At 41.9% G+C, this 23,148-nt stretch overlaps 1 protein-coding gene across 1 annotated transcript in view; it reads left to right on the forward strand.

Moving 5' to 3' along the window:
• The window catches only part of LOC144772946 (adhesion G-protein coupled receptor G2-like), a 1,412,864-nt gene that overhangs the window by 477,719 nt on the left and 911,997 nt on the right, over nt 1-23,148 (forward strand). Inside the window, exon 4 of the mRNA XM_078657647.1 lies at nt 14,980-15,591. Within this exon, the coding sequence (XP_078513773.1) occupies nt 14,980-15,591 (612 nt within the window). The remainder of the gene's footprint in view (nt 1-14,979; nt 15,592-23,148) is intronic.

The raw sequence follows: 23,148 nt of genomic DNA on the forward strand, positions 1-23,148 counted from the left end.
GAAAAGTGTAAAAGGCTTACTGTAGTTCGGTGTAGCTAGAACTGGAGCTTGGCATAAAGCTTTCTTTAACTCGTTGAAACTAAGTGTATGTTCAGATGTCCAAGGGAGGACAGTCGATACGGCTGCCTCCTGTGTCGTTAACTGTATCAGTGGCTTAGCTAGAAATGCATACTGAGGAATCCATTGTCTGCAATAAGAAGTAAGGCCAATAAAAGCACGTACCTCCTTCTGGGTCTTGGGCTGAGGAAGACTCGCTATTAACTGGATACGGTCAGGTGTCAACTGCCTACCCCTCTTGGACAGTAAGTGTCCTAAGTAGACCACTTGCTGGACACAGAATTGAAGCTTAGAAGGGGACACCTTGTGCCCCATCTCGGCTAGGAAATACAAGACTGTAAGCGATGCTTGCTCGCAAGCACGTTCAGAACGGGCTGTGATCAGTAGATCATCGACATACTGAAGCAGGGCAGTGTCAGTTGGCATGTGAATGTTGTCTAGTTGTCTCTTAAGTGCTTGACTGTAAATACTAGGACTTTCTGTGAAACCTTGAGGAGCTCGTGTGAACATATAGCTTCTTCCGTTTAAACAAAATCCGAAAAGAAACTGGCTGTCTGGATGAATTGGAACACTAAAAAATGCGTTCTTGAGGTCGATTACTGTAAAGAACGTGGCTTCGGAATCAATGGCTGTCAATAGGGAAGAGATATCTGGAACAACTGGGTACTGAGGAATAATACATTTATTAAGTTCTCGTAGGTCGATCACTAATCGATATACTGGGGGTGCATTTGGATCAGTACGTTTCATGACTGGAATGATCGGAGAATTGCATACATTGGAGTCAGTTTCTACAACTACTCCATGAGCGATGAACTCGTCAATGATTTTGGATAAGGCTGTTACAGCCTCAGGTGGCAATCTATACTGTCTGATTCGTGGTAAAACCACACCTGGCTTGAGAGTCACACGATAGGGTGTGATTTGCATGTAACCTACATCAGTTGGACCTTGCGCCCACAGATGCTGCGGAACATTAGACAATCTCGGATCAAAATCTCGTAATACATAGTGACCCTTAAAGTCACGTAGGAACAATCGTATTCCCTCTGGGGAACAGCATATAACTGCACCTAATTCTTTCAGTGTCTTAATGCCTAGTAGATTTTCTGGACAGGACTTAGTAAGTAACAGATCAGTAGTGCGGGACAATGGACCTACTTCTAGAGTAACTGGCTTTGAAATCTCATTTACGATAGGTTTTCCTGAGAATCCAAGGGAAACATTTCTTGAGCCTGAGAGCGGAGCCCCTGGAACTTCGGCGTGACTAATTGTGGTCCTACTTGCCCCTGTATCAATCAAAAACTTTCTGTCTTTCCCTAACACTTGACTGTGAACATAGGGACCTTCTTGATCTACAGGTATCTCGATGAGAGGCAAGCCTACCTCCCTCTCTAGGCTGTTTCATGAATACTGCTGGTACTCTGGATACTCAGACTGTGCATACTGGTACATCTGCGATGTAACATGCTGTGTTGCAGCAATAGGCTGTGGTGCTGTAACTGTCTGTTGTGCATTCTGTGGCTGAGGAGTCTGTGAAACTTGTTCTTGTCTAGGCGGACGTGGTCTTTCTTTAGTCTTACCGGTAGCTATGTTGTGTTTCAGAACTGCACACTCGTTTATAAAATGACCTGGCTGTTTACAATAATTGCAGTTCCCTTTAACGGGAGCTGCAGGATGACTGGCTTGATTCGGACCCCTCTTCTGACTGTCTTGAGGAACAGATTGTGCAACTAGTACTTTCATTTTCGTATCTTTCATACGTTTTCTCTCGTGTTCTTGTTCTTCTCTGATTCTATTCTGGTGATATTGGAGCATCTGGAGCATCTGGGACGGAGTATTAGCTTGCCAGGTACTTTCGACTTTCAGAACTCGATTTTCAATTGGTGGACTTGAATTCTCGACTAATTTAGTAACAAAAAGGTGAGGGTATGACTCACTACTTGTCTTGAGGCCACTGTTGATGCTAAAACATTTTTCAAATCTAGAATAAAAATCACTAATATCTTCATCTTGTTTCTGTTTACAGGCTGAGATTGCATCCCAGTCTTCCTTTCTAGTTGTTAACAATCTGGGTAAAACTTGAATCAATAATTCTGGTAATTCTTTACATTTCTCTCCTAGACCGGTACCTGGTACACGTGACTTATCTTCAGCTTCTAGAACTGTCCAATCTATCTTTTTCTCTCCCACCTCCCATTCTTTTTCCTTGAGCTTTTCATACACCCCTGCGGGCAACAGAACTTTTAACATTTTAATTATATCCGGATAAGTGTATTCTCCCATACGGAGCATGTCTTTCAATTCTCTATGGAACCCTGCTGGATCTTTGTCATGACAGGGAATTAATTTTTTCATCTCTAACAATTCCATCTTTGTAATCGGAGTGTAAACAAACACTCGTTGCATTTTTACCATCCTCTGCCTTAACTGGATGCACTTCTCGTAACGGGTTCTGTCTTTCTATGTAAAATGGTTTACTCTCTGGGGGTGAGACCTGAACAAAATGCGGGTTCAAGAACGTTCTATATTTGTGGCGCTGTTCTAGAATGACACTAATTAAATCGGTACCTAGACCTCTCCATCTATACTGAAGTAACTCGTTCAGGATATCATGTAACGGACCTGGGTCAGAATGTTGGCCCTCATACAGAGTAATGAGGTGCTGGATCATATACATACCCACCAGTCGCTGCTCGGCTGGGGGCAATTTCAGAAACATTTGTGCCACTATTTCATCTGGAAAAGTGGTAGAATCAGTAATCCATCGGACTGCTGATCGGGCTAGTTCTTGTTCATGCATAGTACTTAATTCACTGTGACCGATTCGTGATTTCAGAATGTGATCGGTAGCTTGAAATACTTGTTCTAGAGAACCTTGATCTGGTACTGGATGATGGAAAGTAGACTTGGGTTCTAGACGTAAATGGCGATCTGGAAATCTAGGTTTTCCTACATACGCTATTCTGGCGGAATTCTCGTCGTCTATCTCTTCAGTATCAGAGTTACTTTCTTTCTCGCTTACTTGCGCTGCTTTACGCTGGTCGTGTATCTTTATTATTTCTCTACGGATTTTCTTGTACATACTCTCCATAGCACTGATGGTATTGTGCTTACCCTCGGCTATATTATCACTCCACTTTGTCAGAGTTCTCATTTCGATCGGATCTTTAGACGGGTAATCTTGTTCTCTTATTAGACAGTTAATAAAAAACCTTAATATCATGCGCTGGATCTCAGCTTTCCTTTGAGACATAGCCTCGCCAATACTTTCTGGATCATCCCCTGTACGGATGAAACGATATATTCTGTCTAGATCTTGTTTCATATTCGGCAGGGTGACTAGATACTCGGCCACCCTCCTTACGCGTACTGAATATAAAACCATATTATTCTCGCCTGGAACTGGATCATAGCCACATTCGCTAAGGGCTCGCCTGATTTCTGCAACAGACTTATTACACTTGGGCGTACGCTGTGATGCTTGAGCATGTAATTCGACTGCTGATAAACGTTTGTGTGGCGGCGGGGTTTGAGGAGGACCTCCTCCTGCGGCCCCTAAACTAGAATCGTCGACTGATACTCTTCGTGGCAGAGTGGGAAATTGAAATGTTGGCTGGACCGGGGGTACCGTAGCAGGTACTGCATGGGGTGCCCCGGTGTCTGAAGGAGCGGGAAGTGCCTGATTTACAGGGACTGGCGGAGCACGAACAGGATTTGCATATTCAGGGACTGTGTCGTCCAGATAGGACGAAATAAAAATATCAGCTGCGGTCGGTTTGTGACGTAACTTGATCGGAACTAATGGTGGCGGAAAGTTGCTGGATGTCTCCGGGGTCACTTTTGGCAAGCCCTCGGCAAGAAGAGGATACATACCCTTAATGAGGGCATTCCTCTGTCTGTCTGATTGCTCAGTTCTAACTCGTTCACCTATCTCGATTAATTCTTTTTCTTGTGCTCGTTCTGAAGATTCTCTACTTAATTCTGACTTTCTGATTTCTTTTTCGGTTCTTTTATGAGCTTCTTTACGCCATAGCTCGATGGCATCCTTCTGTGATTGTCTGGCTTTCTTTTTCCATAATGCCTCTTCTACTCTCATGATGCACTCGGCATCCCACGTACCTGATACGGGCCATCTATACTTTTCTTCTAGCTCCTTGGTATACTCTACCCATAAATCTAGATATAATATGGCGCTTATGCCATGCTTCTGATACATAAAGTGACCTGGACTGTCCCTAGGCGGGACAGGAACTGCTGCTTCCAGCAGACCTTTTCTGGTTTTTAACTGACGTAATTTCGAAAAGAGCGGCATGACGGAACTATAATTTGGACACAATACAATACACAATAAACACGAGAATCACTTCTCACTCATACCACAACATCAAGATACATGAAGAACATTATAAATAACAGTTCGAACAGGATACCACCTGGAATACGGACTACAGGAAAACAGAATGCATGAATTTTTCTCGAGAACTGAACTGACTAGAACAGAAACTAGATGTACTGCTGAAATAGTACGAAACTTACCGGTCTCATAAAGAGACACGTCAGGACCCGTATCCACCGAAGTGGACACTTCGTTTGTGTGTCTGGGTACCACCAACCCACGGACCAGAGTCAATTAGATTGACCCTGTCTAGATACTACCCCAGTAATGGTACTCACCGGGCAGCAAGAACGGAAGGCCTCGGACTGGACTGGACTGCTTCGACGACGACGGACTTCGGAATTCAGTTACGGGTGGACCTCCGGATACCTCGGACCTTGGACTCTTGGCTTGGGCTCTGGTCGGGACTCGCCGCGTTCCTCCACCGTCTTGTCTGGATGCTGGACCGCCTCCTCCGTCTCCTCCGTGGGCCTGAGGGATACTTGAAGCAGAAATATCTGCCGGTGCGCAGAAGAGTTCCGTCACGACTGCAGAGGGTCAGGGGGTCGGCGTGGCTTCACCGACGCGTGGGGAAAGGGCAAGTCCCTATTCGGGCGCCATTATGTGGTAAATAAATAAATAATACCCTATTTTTGAATGCATAAATGAATAACAGATAGCTCAATAAATAAGAGTCAAGATTCGAGGTAATAGGAGTTTTGCAGGTTTAATACAGCATAAGGACAGGAACAGGACAACCTGCACAGGAATAGGATGGCAGCGCAGCCGGGGCAGGATCTGGACAAGGGAAAGGATAACTTTTTAATAACAGTGCATGAGCATATATACATAACGCAAACACATAGCATTACATTGCAATAGGCGTAGCAGTGGGTGGAGCAGAAGGCGTGACGCGTAGCAGTCGCGAAAGATAAGGGTGAAAGTAGGTGTAACTGGGTGTAACAGGGCGTATACATAGACATGTGATGCAAACGTAACAGAATATGTCATGAATGGGCGGAAACATTGGAGGGGGCTACCTAAGGAGCCGGGACCTCTAACCTAATGGTGCGCGCAAACTGGCAATGACGTGTTACTAGGAGAAACTGGGGGCTATGAACTCTGTGCTAGGAGCAGAGACTGAAGTCTGGAGAGTCAGAGCGACATGTACCCAAGCAGTATCTAGTATCTGATGTTTAGGGAACATGTTGATATAAACTAGAAGTCAGGAGGGGGAAAGGCTAACAGACTCTAAGACTGGAGCATGCATTATTCTACATGTAGTGCGTGATGAAGAATATTAAATGACCATTAAATACAGTATTTCTCTTACATGGAGACGTGAAGGCTAGACAATGACGGAACTATTGATGCAGTTCAGTAGCTTAGGAATGCAGAGAAGGAAGACTGAACTGATAACTGTAACCATAACATACTCTTGGCAGGCTCAGAGGCAGAGCCAGGCTGGACCGGGCACTGCAAGGCAGGAAGTAAGTGAAGGGTCGAGGATACAGGTGGGGGCTGGATGGCTCCTCAGCGAGGGTTCAGGAGACAGGAGCTGAATCTGATGTCCGGGCCCTTTTGAGGCCTAGAGACGGGGACTTTTCAATGAAATAACGTGCACACAGGGAAACGTGGCAACGTAGCTTTACATAGGCCTGATATTCGTAGTATTCACAAGGACTGGAAACTGGCATACTAGAGGTGGACACAACTGTAATTGCGTCTTGAATCGAACATGGGGAATACATATGCATATTTAATCATGCACACATAACATATGATGGATGACACGTAGGGACACAGAACATGGCAAAATTTACTTTTCCACATTATGGTAGCCGGTTTAATGCTTTCAAGTGTGGGGAAATGGGGTCATATTTTCTTGACCCTGTGATGAGTCTTGCAGCCGCATTGAGACAGGCTTTTAGTGGTGCTGTGGAGATTTTAGGTAGACCTGTTAATGTTGTACAGCCATATTCAATCCTTGATATGACTAAGGATTAATCTGCCAATTTGAGGTCTGATGTAGTAATGAGTGGTTTCACTTTTCTAAGGTAGTTCAGGTGAAAACTGGCACTTTTTGCCATTGATTTGATGTGGTACAAAAGGGGGTGGTGATGGACGGAGCATCTGAATCAATCACACACCCAGTCAAAAGATCTGGGTTTAATCAATCACCGTTCTTTAGCCCACTCTGCCACCCCAGTTCAGACATGGCTATATGCAAATCAGTCTGACCCTGTGCCTCATGGGAACAGTCCAGCCCCAACTGCCAAGCCATGTCTTCCCTGGACCGGAAACAAGCTTCCGAGGACCGGTTTCTGGCATTCCAGCCGTCTTCAGCCCGGCTTGCTTGAATCCAGTGGCAAAGTGAGCAAGGGACTCACGTCTGAGCATACCCTGCCACACTTATGGTGGCCAAAAGCGGTACAAAAGGGGGTGGTGATGGACGGAGCATCTGAATCAATCAAACACTCACACCCAGTCAAAAGATCTGGGTTTAATCCATCACCGTTCTTTAGCCCACTCTGCCACCCCAGTTCAGACATGGCTATATGCAAATCAGTCTGACCCTGTGCCTCATGGGAACAGTCCAGCCCGAACTGCCAAGCCATGTCTTCCCTGGACCGGAAACAAGCTTCCGAGGACCGGTTTCTGGCATTCCAGCCGTCTTCAGCCCGGCTTGCTTGAATCCAGTGGCAAAGTGAGCAAGGGACTCACGTCTGAGCATACCCTGCCACACTTGGTGCAGTGAGCTAAAAAACGGTGATGGATCAAGCCCTGATCTGTTGACTGGGTAGGAGTGTTCTGATTAACTCAGATACTCTGTCCATCACCACCCCCTTTTGAAATTATTTTGGCCACCACAAGTGTGGAAGGGTATGCTCAGACGTGAGTCCCTTGCTCACTGCACCATCAGGATTCAAGCAAGCCGGGACGAAGATGGCTGTAATGCCAGAAACCGGTCCCCGGAAGCTTGTTTCCTTTCCAGTGAAGAATTGGCTTGGTAGTTTGGTCTGCCCTGTTCCCATGATGCACTGGGCCAGGGTCAGACTAATTTGCATATAGCCAGGTTCTGAACTGGGATGGTGCAGTGAGCTAAAAAACGGTGATGGATCAAGCCCTGATCTGTTGACTGGGTAGGAGTGTTCTGATTAACTCAGATACTCTGTCCATCACCACCCCCTTTTGAAATTATTGATTTGATGTGGTCTTGCATGTCTAGGTTCTTATCAAGCGGGATTCCTACTGATTAGGTCGCGTCAACTAGGATAGGGGTGCAGTTTAGTGCCGTGATCAGTTTGGTCCACTCCTTCACATCTGCAGAGCTTTTTGGAGAGGGATATTAATAGGAATTCTGTCTTTTGCACATTTAATTTCAGATGATTACTAGTTAACCAATGTAATGACACATTTAAGTACTAAAACAAGAAGGTTCCCTTGGTTGAAATCTGACTGCTTCAATCCACTATTCAATCAACTATAGTTCCTCTTTCATTCTAATAACTCATGATCAAAACTTCCATCAGTCATACTGCGATTTGCTCAAAACACCTTAGTATAAGTAGAACCACAAAAGCACTTAACAATCTAGAAATTATCCAGCCTTACGGTGCCAAGGTGTACATTACACTCAGTTTTATTAAAAAATAGTTGAGAGGAATGGGAAAGAATGTATAGATAATCAGTCTGCATATCTCCTTTCTTTAATAATATTAACTAAATTGATTAAACAGGGGAACCCGAAGAATAACCATATAGACTGTATCACAGAGGGGACACCTACTGTATAACTTTATGTTTCATATAAGATGTTTGCTCAATACCATGACATGCAGGATTGTGATATTCAAATATGGCTGCCAAATAGCCATGATAGATCACTCTAAAGGTTGGGAGATATAAATAGAAGCAGGGTGCTGTTTTTTACCCGCAATACAAATATATGATTAAATAACTGGAGGTCATGTGTGGGCAGATACGGGGGGATCTATTATGCCCGGTTGCGTTTAGTTTGATAAAAAGAGATGAAAGCCTAAAATTAAAATAGGTTCAACATCGGGCACAAAACATGCAGTTACTGTGAAATCATGGAGATGGGTGCCAGATAATAATACTGTGTTAAGCAATGGCGTAATGGTGGATATCGATATACAAACTAGGCTAAGATGGCGCCCACATTTTCTCAAAAGTCGAGTGTATTTAGTCTAATAAAACCGGAACTCGACATCACGTGAGGTTGGCGTGTAATTTAAAGGCCGATAGGAGAGCGCGTCTTCCGTTTGGCCCGTCAATCTAGAAGGAAGCACATCGCGGTCGCGGACACGTGAGGTAAGAAGGAGTCTGGGTTGTGAAAATATGGCTTTGTGACCTCCGGTGCGAGACAGTAGTTGCTATTGCAACGTGCACCCTTACTCCAGGAATAAACGGGGATTATCTTTAGATGAAGTGCAGGGGCCAGAGGGGCGGCAATATGGGTCGTGAAAATACAGCTTTGTGACCTCCGGTGCGAGATAGTAGTTGCTACTGCAACGTGCACCCTTACTCTAGGAACAAATGTGGATTATTTTTAGATTAAGTGTAGGGGCCAGAACGGCGGTAATATGTACCATATTTAGTTACACCAATGCAATGGGGATCCTATAAGGAACGTTAATAATGCATAGCAATTTTAGTACAACCATGCACGACCCACAGTAGAGCCATAGTAGAGCGCTCTAACTATTAGGACGAATGAACGCATTTTTAAGCATAAATATGGCTTGACATGTAGGATAATGGGATTATATACTCGAAATATCTTAAACTCATAATAAAGGAGGATTATAAATAGTAAACAATGTGAGTTGGCATAGAGGTTCTAATGATGAATTAAGAGCACCCACTATCACCTGCGCTGTAAATGTGGTTCTGATATATTGGCCACAGCGAAAACGACATGGAAGAATAAAATTAATAAAATGGCAATAAAGGAGAGATGAAGCCCATAACACAAGGGTGAGGTATAGAGTATGATGTGGCATTCTGTACTTTTAAGTATAATAGATACAAATTCCGTTTTTGGTTTCTATCATAGAACATAACCTTGGGACAATTGAATAACCCCAAAACAGAGGAACAAGAAGGGGTGCCTCAAGTTCTTGCTGTTGACCACGTATTAATCTTAGCAGCAATGCATTACACCACGTATAAACGGGTGAGCGATATTAGTGTACTCATGGATTGAAAGGTTTGAATTATGGCCCAGCAGCACTAGTTTTAAAGCGGCTCCTTTAAACATTTATTTTGGATTAGAATGAACCATCCATGTGAATAACCTAGAAGGGAAGCCACCCGTGCAGAATAATATGAAAGAGAGTGATATATGATTAAACACTCTAAACACCTTATTTAAGAGAGAGTACATAATAGGTTAAAAATGTAAGCAGATATACCTATTGAGGAAAAACTATACATGTAAATATCTGTTCCCTCAGTCTCATAGAAAGAATAACGGCGAAAGCTGATTGCAGTTTCTTCGAAGTAAAGATCAGGGAATCTGAAAAAGTTTATAAAGGTATGCTCATGAGATGATCTATGAATAATAAATAGATAGAATTGAGGATGAATGTTTAGAGTCTAATAAGTGCGTGAATGTAAATAGGGATACGTTCCTGGTATAGATAAAGTGTTCTGAGGAAGGTGGTGCGAAAGCAGGATCCACCGAAACGCGTAGACAAAACAAACCTCTGTGGTTTTAATTAAAATCATTTATGTATATGTTTTTAATGAAATACTGATGTTTTTGATTTTGAATTGTATAGTGTGACAGGATATTAATTCATCATTAGTGGCATATGTACATTTGATGGGAAACCTCACTTACAACGCAACTTTTACCACGCGATGCTTTTACATCGCAACTTTTACAACGCAAACCATTACAACGCATTGCACTGGGGGGCGCTCTAGGATAGGGAATAGGTTTAATGTACTATCCAACACCTTCCCTACTATCCACGGGGACTGGAGTTGGAATAGTAAATTAAACTATTCACTATCCAGCGCCCAAAGCACTATGCTTTGTAATGGTATGCGTTGTAAAACTTGCGATGTAAAAGCATGCGTGGTAAAAGCATGCGTTGTAATGTCGTACATCCACATTTGATTGATGTATGTAGGTGTTTTTAAACCATTTCAACCTTTTTAAAAAAAATAAAACTGAGTGTAATGTACACCTTGGCATCGTAAGGCTGGATAATTTCTAGATTAAGTGCTTTTGTGGTTCTACTTATACTAAGGGGTTTTGAGCAAAGCATGACAGATGGAAGTTTTGATCAGGAGTTATTAGAATGAAAGAGGAACTATAGTTGATTGAATAGCGGATTGAAGCAGTCAGATTTCAACCAAGGGAACCTTCTTGTTTTAGTACTGTAACTTAGGCCTGTTCCCTTGTGGTCTGAGGGTTACTCTCTATTTCTTAATGACACTTTTAAGGCCTCATTCATTGTCTAGATCTCCTCCAGCAACGAGATATTGAGTGTCATCTGCATACATGTGATAGGGGATGTTGGTGTGCTGGAGAATTTCTGTGAGGGGTTCAACATATAGGTTGAATAGTGATGGAGATAATATTGATCCTTGTGGAACTCCAATCGAAATTTGGGCATGGCGGGAATAGCGCCTGGTTGACCAAGAATCTTTGAGTTCTGTTCTGTAGGAAGGATTTAAACCATTTCAGTACATTTCCAGATAATTCCATCCTGTCTTCAAGCCGGGCTAGTAATTTTTCATGATTTAACGTGTCAAATGCAGAAGACCAGTCAAGAAGAACTAGTAGACCTGTTTCATTGTGATCCATAGCCTATAGTGCATCATCCACTATCTGTAACTTTGCTGTTTCCGTACTGTGGCCTGGTCCGAATCAAGATTGGCAGTCCTCTAACTGACTAAAATTAGTGATGTGGTGGCTCCGTTGTAGTTGCACACATTTTTCAAGTAGTTTGGCTATTAGTGGAATATTGGTCACTGGGCAAAAGTTGTTTGGGTCTGCCGGGTCCCCTCTAGGTTTTTTAATGATGGGTAGGACTTGACCTGTTTTTAGGCAATCTGGTTAGGTGCCTTGAGTCAGTTAGGCATTGCTTATTGTTGTCCATATAGGGACGATGATGTGGTTGATTCTTTTCAAGCATTTTGAGGGGTGGGGGTCATTGTAGTGGTTAGTTGGTTTGATACCTGAGAGAGTTTTGGCAATGGTATTCTGGTCATAAAGCTTGAAGGTCAACCATTGTGCTTTATTTTTCGTCATAGCTTGAGCAGTATGCATGGTAACCTCATTCTGTTAAGATAATGGGCTAGAGAGGTTGTCAGCTGCCATCTTGAGTTCCCTTTCTAGGGAATTGACTTTGTCTGTGAAGAAGGCTGAGAAGTCCTTGCAGCTCAGTTGGGTTTTTGTTAATTCCTGAGCAGTTTTGGCCAAATTATTGGATTATTGTTTTAACATCTCAAAGAGTTTCCACCGTCTGTTTTTAGCACTATCCAGTTCGGATCTAAAAAATTCCTTTTTGGATCTGAGAATACTTTTGTTGTAGTTGTTTCTAGTTTTCCTGAGAGTTTTTAGCTGTGGGGATGATGGGTGCTGTCTCCATTTTCTTTCTGCTAGTCTCAGCCTCCGCCTTTCTTCATTTAGTGACCCATTAAACCAGGGATTTTAATCTTTCTCTGTAATTATTTTCAGTCTTAGCAGCATGGTGGAGTTGATTATATTTGTCATTGATGCGTTATAGTGATCCGTGAGTTCGCTAACGTTCATCAAGTTGTTAGGTGGGTTTAGATCCTTCTTACATTGTGCTGGGTTTTACCAATGTTCCTGATATATTAGCCCTGCTTCCCTCCCTTGAGCTGGTGTGGTAGCAGTTCTTATCTGTGGCCAGCCGTTTTCCAGTGTTCCTCCTCTTGCGTCCATTTTGCCCTTTTCTGGGCCTCACTTCTTTTGCTCATTTTAGTCAATCAGTGAAGAGAGTGATTTATTGTAAAATACGGACTCTAACAATATAGTAAAGCTCAACAAAGTCATATAATGTCGTAGGCCATTACTCTGAGTGACTGGAGTAGTTAAGGTGGAATGAGCACACATCAATGCAACATTGCATTGCATAATCCTTTTATAATTATTTCCTGACATAGTGTCAATGACACAGAAAAACCTTCATGATTGCAAATGGTACTTAAAGATCAAGCTTTGCAATTTTTTCCAATGTATCATGTCACTCAATTGTTCTCTTGGTAAGTGGGGGTGATAGAGTTCCACATCCTAGGTGCGCTTCCAGTGAAGAATTGCTTTACTTTTTTCCCTTCGTAAATACTCAGCTTTTAAGTAGAATGTCATCTTTGCCTCCCAGTGACCACTGCCGTTGTGAGCTGGCCAGTTTCTGGGCAAGATAGTTGGAAGGTTTGGAGAATAAGGCTTTGTGTGTTCTGTAAGCTAGACTGCTCACAATACCCCCACTTTAGGTTTTGTGTACCCTTTGGATCTTTTGTTTCCTTCTTTCGTCTGGGCCCTTGGCCTCTTCCTTGTACATCCTTTCTTCCTTTATCTGGCATTGTCTCTTCGACTCTAGGTTAAAGTTTGATGATGCAAAATAAGTACTAGTCCCCAAACTTGAGCGTTGGTCCCCAACTTGTGCTTTTCGTTTACTCTTATGAATGTTAATGTATAATTTACTTAGCTGTACAATATATAAAAAATGCTGATGACAAAATACATATCCTTCAATCATACGTTATTACATTAATCTAAGAAAAATTACAGAAAATGAAGATTTACAGCATTTAAACACAATTTTGGAGGCAGCTATGTTAATCAAAGAGATTACAATCCTTAATTTTCAAAAACAGCCTATTTGTATAGATCTTCCTAAAGTCCAGAAACGCGGACTATTTAGGATTAACATGTTTAAGATAGTTTAGGATATTAGCACACATGCAGACTCTTTTGTCATGATGAAGTTTTTTATTTATACCCATATGATGCGAGATGCGAAAGCAACTTGGGGGCAGATTTATGAAGGCCTTGCTCCGCCGGTGCGTCATTTTTAACATGGGAAAAAGTGACGCACCGGCGGCGCAAGGCCTTCATAAATCTGCCCCTTGATATTTAAAATCAAATTTTCAAAAATCAATATCAAATGATGAACTAATAAGGATGCATCTCATTTATGTTGTAGTGCTTATATAGCGCACAATCACCCCAAGGGGTATCACAGCACTGTACACATACCGCTCTGGAACCCCTCCTGGCCTTTCTATGTGAAGTGCCCACTCCTGGGCCCCCCAGGGTGAGACCAGGCATCCTGGCGCTGTTGGGGTCATTGTGGAGATTAAGCAAGCTATTGCCCAGAGTTGCAGCGTGAGACCCATGATTAGAATAGGCACCGAGGCGAGAATTGTCAGGTCCAGGGAAATTTAGCCCAAGACCGACCTGAGGAGGGAGTTGAACCCTGGTCCGGCCAGACCTCTGCATCAAGGTCTGTCGCTCTAACCATTGAGCCACACTTCTCCACATATCTTACTTCAATAATGAGCAGTGAGTTCCACCTCTTGAAATGCCGGTCTGCTAGTGTGCAAGCATTGGCACTCAATGCGTTCATAAAACTATTTTCATCAATTGACTGCCTGATATGCCAGAACATTCGATTAGGAATTTTGGGGTTTAGTTATGGCTGTTAACAAGTGGTTCCTAAATTTATACTGTATAGCTTTCTCCCAACATTCTGTCTCTCCTAAGAACATATTCTCTGCTAAGTCTGATCTTTTATTTTGTGTTTAATCTAGAACAAGTAGCCCGATTGTGAGGCACTACGAATGATAGATGAAATGACACATACACTTCCGTAGATGTAGTGCCCAGTGTTAGTCCACTATCACTTCGCGGTGGGCACTAGGACATGAGGTTTGCCCAATGTCTAGATGACAGATATTGTACTGGGGCCAGAAAAGTGTGCACCAACACCTGCACTGCTTGCCAAGTGCAAAATAAGCATTTGCTTTTTTATACATATTTTGTTTATTTAGAGTCGGTCATGATCACAGTGATTATGTCACAGGCGTATACGCAGTATGCAGTAACCAAAAATAAAATAATACCAAAAGGAAATGGAATACATCAAAACCTATAAAGAGCAGCTAAGTCAAAAATGAGCAGAAATATGAATAATCCGCAAAATCAGCATTTGCATACACTGATTTGTGGCGAAAATATAATTTGCACTTGCTGGCTAGTCCAAATGTTAATGAAGATGTCGGCCACAATTACACCAGAACTGTTGCAATTTGTGTAACACAGCCTCAGTTTTTGGCACGTTACATGGTACGAAATTATTTAATTTTACAAGAAGCTTGAATTAGTTCACCTAAACTTAAGTCTAACATTAGTGCTTCACTCTCAGTTTAATTTTACATGATATATGCATTTTACAAAATCAGTTTAAAGAAAAATTAGACTTGCAATTTAGAAATGAGCTTCACAAAATATAAATGATGGTCTTTGCTTTCTTTTTTAGCTTGGGCCGGCTTCCTTGGTGAATACAAAGCAGTGTTCGAGAGCCCATGCAATGAAACAGTGACGTTGAATAAGTCTTTGCCTTCACTTCCGGATTTCTTAGTCTGTGTGTACCTGAATTTGCCATCTGTGGTGAATCCGTGGACAGTGTTCACCTATAGAATACCACCCTCTTACTCTTACCCTGAAGAAGGCTACGAATTAGGACTGGCTGGAGACAGCGGTAGCTTGATTTTATGGATCTTTGGCAATCAAATTGTTATTCCTGAGAAACTTAATCCAGATACCTGGTATTACACCTGCATACAGTGGGAACACTCAACCTTCAATATGACCTTCTTCATGAACGGCGTTCCAGTGCATTGGAAACAGTTGAAAAGGCGCTCCTCATTGTTTGGTGGTGGAAATTTATCCCTGGGTTGTTCCCAGATGGCGGGCATGAACACATCGGGTTCTGTCGGATTCATTGGATCGCTCTACATGTTTCGAATGTGGGACTATGCTCAAACAAATGTTTCTCTGGGCTGCTCAGAAGGGAACGTGATAAACTGGGCCACAGAGGACTGGATTTACGGAGAGTCCCCATTTCAGATTGACACGTCATTACAGTGTGGTGGGTACCATAATTTTATCTTGCTTTGATATCCATAATGCAGTTTTTGATAACAATGCAGACATTTCTAAATTGGAAGATCATGTTCTCCTTCGATTTTAATTGGAAATGGTCGTAGTTAGTACCTGAACTATAAATATGTCTTTTGTCAACACTGTTCACATCAGAATCTGATGTTGAGTTAATGTTTTACACTGTTGTCGGTATACTCAACCATATTCTGTGCAAGAGGTGACTGGAAAATGTTTCTTGAGAGTGGGCCAAAGCCACATAGAGCACACTAAATCCCAGTTTCCCTAGTAAAACAAGGAGGGAAAATCGTAATTTAATTTAAGATAAGCATGTGTGTATTTGGCGCTTAATGTCTTTACTTGACCTGCCAGTAACAAAGAACAGGGGTTGATTCTAGAAAAGAAGAAACAAAGCAAGCATTCACCACTGAAAGCTCAATAGCAAATGCTCCTTTGCTCATCAACCAATTAGGCTACTCTGGTCTTAAAGTTAACTCTAAAAGCAGTCAGGTACATACAGTGTATGCTAGTATATCAATCTGTTAATTTTATATCTTTATTCAGAGCCCCAGAATTGTATTCTTCAAATACAAAGATTAAAGTTTCCCTTATTATCTTCTGCTACTCTTAATGTTTTTTTAGTCCGTGTATTTCGTAATAATGTAGTTTCACTTCCTCAGGACAAAGCTATTGCTGTTCCAGTCAGGAGTACAACACTTAGATTTTCTCACTTTATTTTCTGTGCAAATCTCTAAACGCACGGCCCATCTGAAGGGACGACCCGTTAAGTAACGTTGTCCTCATTCGCAGTTGTGCTTGGAAGAATTATTTATGCGTGATGAATTTGCTGCCCCTTCAACCACCCACAACTCTATATTGTGGGTCCCAATTTTTCATTTAAAAACATATTTATTGATTCTAAAAAAATGATGATAGGATTACAAATTAGTGACAATGCCACTTCCAATTTACCTTAACTCATAGAGAAAATCAGTTAAGATGCCTGCCCCGGTTTCTGTCCCATAGCAGAATATGAAGTGCAAATTATGCAGAGTAGAAACCTATTCAAAGGAGTGTAAAATAATGTTTACCGTTTATGTCATTTGTCCAAATCTTAAAGGAACGTATTGTGAATGTAGGCCTGGGGGAAGATTAGGGAAAAGATGGGGGGTGGGGGGGGGGCAACTCTATGGGAGGGTCCTGCAGTATTCTAAACATGGGTTGCAAATCCTCTTGAAAACCGACACTTGATCATTTTGTTTGTAATGGCACGTTCTTGTGTTTCATGTCCCATGAGTTCAGATGTCCATTCCCCCTTCGGGGGCATTTATGGTGACTGGCAGTTCTGGCACATTCAAATTTTGGATGGAGACATGGCTGTCCATCCATCTACTTCAGCGGGCTTGGGTTCTCGCAGTAAGTGGTGTTATATGGAATGCTTGGTTTTGACGATGGCCTGAATGAACAGTTGCTGTTTACCTGGAGTGTATGGGAAACCTCCTGCCAGTATCCAGAGCCCCTTGTACAGGACTGATAGAGCGCGGGCTCACCTGCCCATTTACCATACTCACTTGGTCCCATAAACATACACACTTTGAGCAGGTAAACCTTCGCTCATCAGAATTTTAACCTTTCAGGATCTATACCACTGACTTACCAATCCTAGTCACCGGTATCTAAAGTCCTAAGGAATCAAGGGAGTTAGAATAATAGGTAGAAACAACATTTGCATTCATAGAATAACCACAAACTCTGGAAAGTTTTAAACACTTTATCTATGTAAATTCTTAAATGTCAGAGTCCATACCAATTCAATTAAAGCTCGTTCAATTAGGAAGGAAATAATCAAAGCAAGATGATGTGAAAATATTACAAGACTTTCTTTAAGCATTGAAACCTGGAAGGGTAAGAAAAGGGAAACAGTACAATGACATACCCACACAGAATATTTACCCAGAATGGTGTGAAGACCAACCCTGGTCACGGCTGGGATAAAGGACAGGACCCCCGATTGTTAAGGTGCCAACAGGATAGGACAGGTGCAGACCGGAATCAGGACAAGTACGGACCAAATTGGATCAGGACAGGACCACCACAGGTCAGAACTGGCACCCACCGCTAAAGTGCAACGCCAGCGCCACACCCCTCTCTGCAGCTAACAGTCGGACCCTGATTTGGTTATTGAACTTCCTTCCCAGAACCCCGATTGGGTTATCGAACTTCCTTCCCAGAACCCTGATTGGGTTTTGATTCTTCTACCTCAGAGCCCCGATTGGTTTATCGATTCTTCTGACAGAGTGCTCCGCCAGCACCTCTGCTCTCGATCGCCTATTGAGTGCATTGGGTCAGTGACAGGTCAGCTATTCGGACAAGTCGGACAATATAACTAGTTAAGCCTACCTTAGTTATACCATTTTCCAGGGCAATGTACCACCCCCCAATGTTGCAAGTTCATGTGTGCCCTCAATTTGATTGGTCAAAAGCGAGGAGAGGTCATCACACCATACCAGTTATGAGATCATTTCATTCCAATATTCAAATTAATGTTCCCTCCCATAGTTTTATTTTCCCATGAACTTTTGTTCCACCCGACAATGGATGTTTCAATAACAAATACAATGTATAACTTTTCGGTACATCCAAGCTTCCTTTTGAGAGGTCGAAGGGTGAAGATCTCATGAGTTTCATAGGCAAGTCTGTTGCTGGCACCTGTTCAATGCCATGACTTGAGGTCTCTTGGGTTCTTCTGCGCAGGCACAGTTCTTTAAAATGGAGTGCAGCGAGGTAATATCAGGCCCAAATATGAGCTAGTAGCAAAGTTAAAGAGAAACAGTTTTAGAACAAAAAATAAATGAATGCACTGTATACCACTTATCTCTACTCTATTCCCTTTATTTTAACTATAGCGGTAGTGATTAGGCAGAACAAACAGGGTTTAGTACAAGCAGCAGTGCAAGCGTTACCATGTGAAACATAAAGCAGCCATCTTTAGTTCTAGTGCGCAGAAGCAAAGTTTTGCCACGAAAGCAGAGAGTACGTCATGTCATGTGAGTGTGACAGACGCATGTGCAGAAAAGTTCCAACATTGCGGCGGCCATATTAGGTCAGTTGAGTTACTGTTAGTAAAAGCACATTGAAAAGCTTCCCCTAGATACTAGAAATGTTGTGTGGTGTATTATTAGTAATACGAAACATGTTTATTATTGCATTATATGTTATTTTGAGAGGATTGAATCCGAGCAAGTCTCTTTACATGCGAAACCTTGCTCCATCAATCCCCTCTTTGATGATATTTTATATCATCACAAATTACAGAAACAGATGCCAACTTTCAACATTTACTCAGCTCTATTTCTTCAAACACTCTTTTAGGTTTTTCCCCATTATTCATGTGAAAGTTTTTAATTTTCTTGTATAAATCCCCATGTAATTCTTCAAGCTCAATTTCAATTAAGTTTCTTTTCTTTCCTTTCTTATTTACTATATATGTCTTTTTATGGCTACGGCATCTATAACAAATTATTATCCCTAAAATCAGTAGGGCTACTCCCACCATTGGCATCAGTATTCTACCTACAAAACTTTTTCCTACGTTAGAAAACCAACTACCTATCGAAGAGAGACCACTAATTTGTCTCTTCAATGCACTGTCAAACTCCAGTGGTTTCAATTCTTCTCTCAAATGTGTAACGTTTCTTGCATATTTTCCAATTTCAACACTTTCGTCTGGAAAGTAAGTGCAACAATGTTGCATCTTCAGCATTCTACACACTCTGCCCTCTTTTGCTAATAATATATCAAGAGCAAGTCGATTTTGTAAAACCATTGATCTTACCGCAACTAATTCGGTATTGATCATCAAAAATCCACTAGCAGTGTCAGTCGATAAGCGATCCACCACTGTTGACAATTTGCAAATTCTTTGAATGTTCAGAACCACTCCCACTGAAGGTATTATTGCACTAAATATCGCCTACAATATCAGCAAACTTTGCTCTTTTACTATGTGTTAGTCCATTAGTTTCTTCATTGCTTCCAGGGATTTTCTTTACATGGTATACATTTGGGAACACTATTCCAAAATAGCAACTCCCATACCAATGATCAGGCAACTTAAAATAGGCCTTGTTCCCGCAAATATAATAAATTCCAGGAAATACTGGTTCAGTTCCATCTTTGAAACCCCAACCCCCAATTACTTTGAAATTATGTTCACACTCACTGGAACCAATGAATATATTGTTATAATAGTCTATTTTCTCCCTATGGAGACAGAGTTTCCCTTTCTTTTCGAAATCCAGCAACATAGCAGCTTGAGTCTTGCCATTAGAGGTAAACTCTTTATTTTCAGCCCATTTAGGAATCTTTCGTTTCTGTTCAGTGGCTTTTCTATGGAAATCCTTTTCTCTACTAAATCTAGAAAAATCTTTTCTTTCTCATGTAATGTACCTGTTAGATTGTTTTTGTGTGCTTTAGCTATATCTATTGATCCTACTGTTAGAAAATAATCACCCATGAAGTGTGTAGAATCCCTAGTACTAAGGATACGATTTAGATTTCTATGTAAAGGAACTTCAGAAAAGATAACATCAAAATTGGAATAATAATATTGCAATTTTCCAGTTCCATAAAACAGAATAGCTAAAATGCTACATGAAATACCATATGTCAGGGGTAAGTGATGGTATGTGACCCCTTCAGCTACTGATGTGGGCAACTTCATGCACACATAACAATCACTGATCTCAATAGCTTCTACATAATGTACTAACAAATTAGCAAATACATTCAAATTAGTTCTATTTCTAGCTCTACTATAATGTAAATCTACCTCATCTGGTGCTTCTAAATTTACTTCAGGTTGCTTAAGGCTAACTGCTTTCTCTTGTGTATGTGTATCTAATTTCTTAGGTGAATCTACTTGTTCAGGTATATTAGTGTTATTCTGTTTTTCTTTGCTCATCAAGTAAGGTATAGCTAATGTCAATCCAAACCATACTATAACTACTATTAATATACTTCATGTGCATATTCTACAACATGTCTTTAGACGATTTCTTTTTGGTTTTCCGTTAACATTATAATCAGCCATTTCTGACTAAGGAGATTTATCCCTTCTTTGTAACTTTTCCACAGACTTTAACCTGTGAATCTTTTCTCAAGTTGGTCTCACTTCTTAGTCAGTCTGATCAACAATCAGTTTGTCATCACTCAGTTCTAGATTTTCGAAATCTTCAAGTATGACGTAGGTCCACTCAGGTCCTTTGAACTTGTTATTCAGTCTTTTCAAACGTGGACTTCTCCTTCTCGGTTGCTCTGTGGATGGTCCGGCTTGGCTTGATATCTCATTTACGTGCTCTGGTACTTCATCTATTGTTTTAAGGCAAAATTTTTGTCTTTTGACAAACCGAGGCCACTTATTTCCCTTTCTGAGTCTTTTAGCTGGTACTATGCTTTGACTTTCTTCAGATGCTCTTTTATTTTCATTCAGTTGTGGCGCATCTGGTTCAATGTCGTCCTCTGTATCCCTCTCTATATGACTTGGTCCAGGTCTTATTTTTGTTTCTCCTGCCTGGATACTAATCTGGCCTTGTTCAGGAGTTTGCTGTGTTGGAGTTTGAGTTTGACTTTGTTCGCCTTCTTCTTCCTGAACACGTTTTTTCTACACCTATCTGGTCCTGCTCAGGTCTTTGGATTTCTTGATTGTCTTCTGCCTGAGCTTTTGTCCTAATACCTATCTGTCCCTCCTCAGACTCAGGAGTTCTGGCTGGAGTTTCAAATGTCTGAGTACATTTATCTTTCCTTATCTGGTCCTCCTCAGAATTACCATTGGCTTGGATTTATGTAATCTGAGTGTGTTCTTCTATTCCTGACTCATCCTCACTATCACTCTGTCTATCTAGATAGGTATGACTTCTGGTTCTCACAAATTCTGTAGGTATGTCGACTAATGGAATCCATTCATCCTGACTGGTGCTCGGTTGTTCCTCATCAACTACTTCGGGATCAACTCCTTGAGACCCTTCAGCTGCACAACCTTCAGCTCCTATGTCATCAGGTTCTGTCACCCTCTTGGTGTGACTGACATGGATCCAATTCGGAATTTCCCTGCACTTCACAGCTGTGGTGGTAACCACTATAACTTGATGTGGCTCTCCCCACCTTGGTGCTAGGCAAGATTCTTGTGTATGTTATTTTATCACTACCCAGTCACCTGGATTCAGGTCATGTGCTGGAGTTGATCGTCTGGTGACAGCGTCTTCCCCAACATGGTGAGAGAGAGAATGCACTTGGTCAGCCAGTGCTTTGCAGTACTCAAGCACTAAATCATCAGTTATATTTATCAGCTTGTGTCCTGGTACCCATGCTTGCCTCATTGCTCTTTCCATGATTATCTCATGGGGACTCAAGCCTGTGTTTCTGTCTGGGATGCTTCTGAGTCCCATCAGAACAAGAGGTAAAGCATCAGGCCACTCCAATTGGGTAGATTCGTACATCTCTCCTAATCATGACTTGATTGTGCCATAAAGTTGTTCTACCGCTCCAGAAGCCTCTGGGCGGTATGCACAGTGCAACTTTTGCTCAATTTGGAATGCTTCACAGATCAGACAAAATATTTCATTATTAAAATGAGACCCTCGGTCTGATTCAATTGTTACTGGAAACCCGAACCTAGGTATGAGTTCCCTAAGTAGAATCTTGGCTACAGTGAGGCTATAATTCCTGCGAGTAGGGTAGGCTTCCACCCATTTTGAAAACAGGCACACCTGCTTGTTTACCATACTCACCTGGGCCCATAAACATACACACTTTGAACAGGTAAACCTTCGCTAATCAGAATTTTAACCTTTTAGGACTTCTACCACTGACTTACCAATCCTAGTCAACGGTACCTAGAGTCCTAAGGGATCAAGGGAGTTAGAATAAGAGGTAGAAACAAAATTTGCATTCATGGAATAATCACAAACTCTGGAAAGTTTTAAACATTTTATCTATGTAAATTCTTAAATGTCAGAGTCCATACCAATTCAATTAAAGCTCATTCAATTAGGAAGGAAATAATCAAAGCAAGATGATGTGAAAATATTACAAGACTTTCTTTAAGCATGGAAACATAGGAAGGGTAAGAAAAGAGAAACAGTACAATGACATACCCACACAGAATATTTACCTAGAATGGTGTGAAGGCCAACCCTGGCCACGGGCTGGGATAAAGGACAGGACCCCCGATTGTTCAGGTGCCAACAGGATAGAACCGGTGCAGGCTGGGATCAGGACAAGTACGGACCAAATTGGATCAGGACAGGACCACCGCAGGTCAGAACCGGCACCCACAGCTAAAGAGCAATGCCAATGTCACACCCCTCTCCGCAACTAACAGTCGGACCCCGATTGAGTTATCGAACTTCCTTCCCAGAACCCTGATTGGGTTATCGATTCTTCTCCCTCAGAACGCCGATTGGGTTATCGATTCTTCTGACATAGTGCTCCGCCAGCACCTCTTCTCTCGATTGCGTATTGAGTGCGTTGGGTCAGTGACAGGTCA

Source organism: Lissotriton helveticus, chromosome 8 (assembly GCF_964261635.1).
Source record: "Lissotriton helveticus chromosome 8, aLisHel1.1, whole genome shotgun sequence".
NCBI lineage: Eukaryota > Metazoa > Chordata > Amphibia > Caudata > Salamandridae > Lissotriton > Lissotriton helveticus.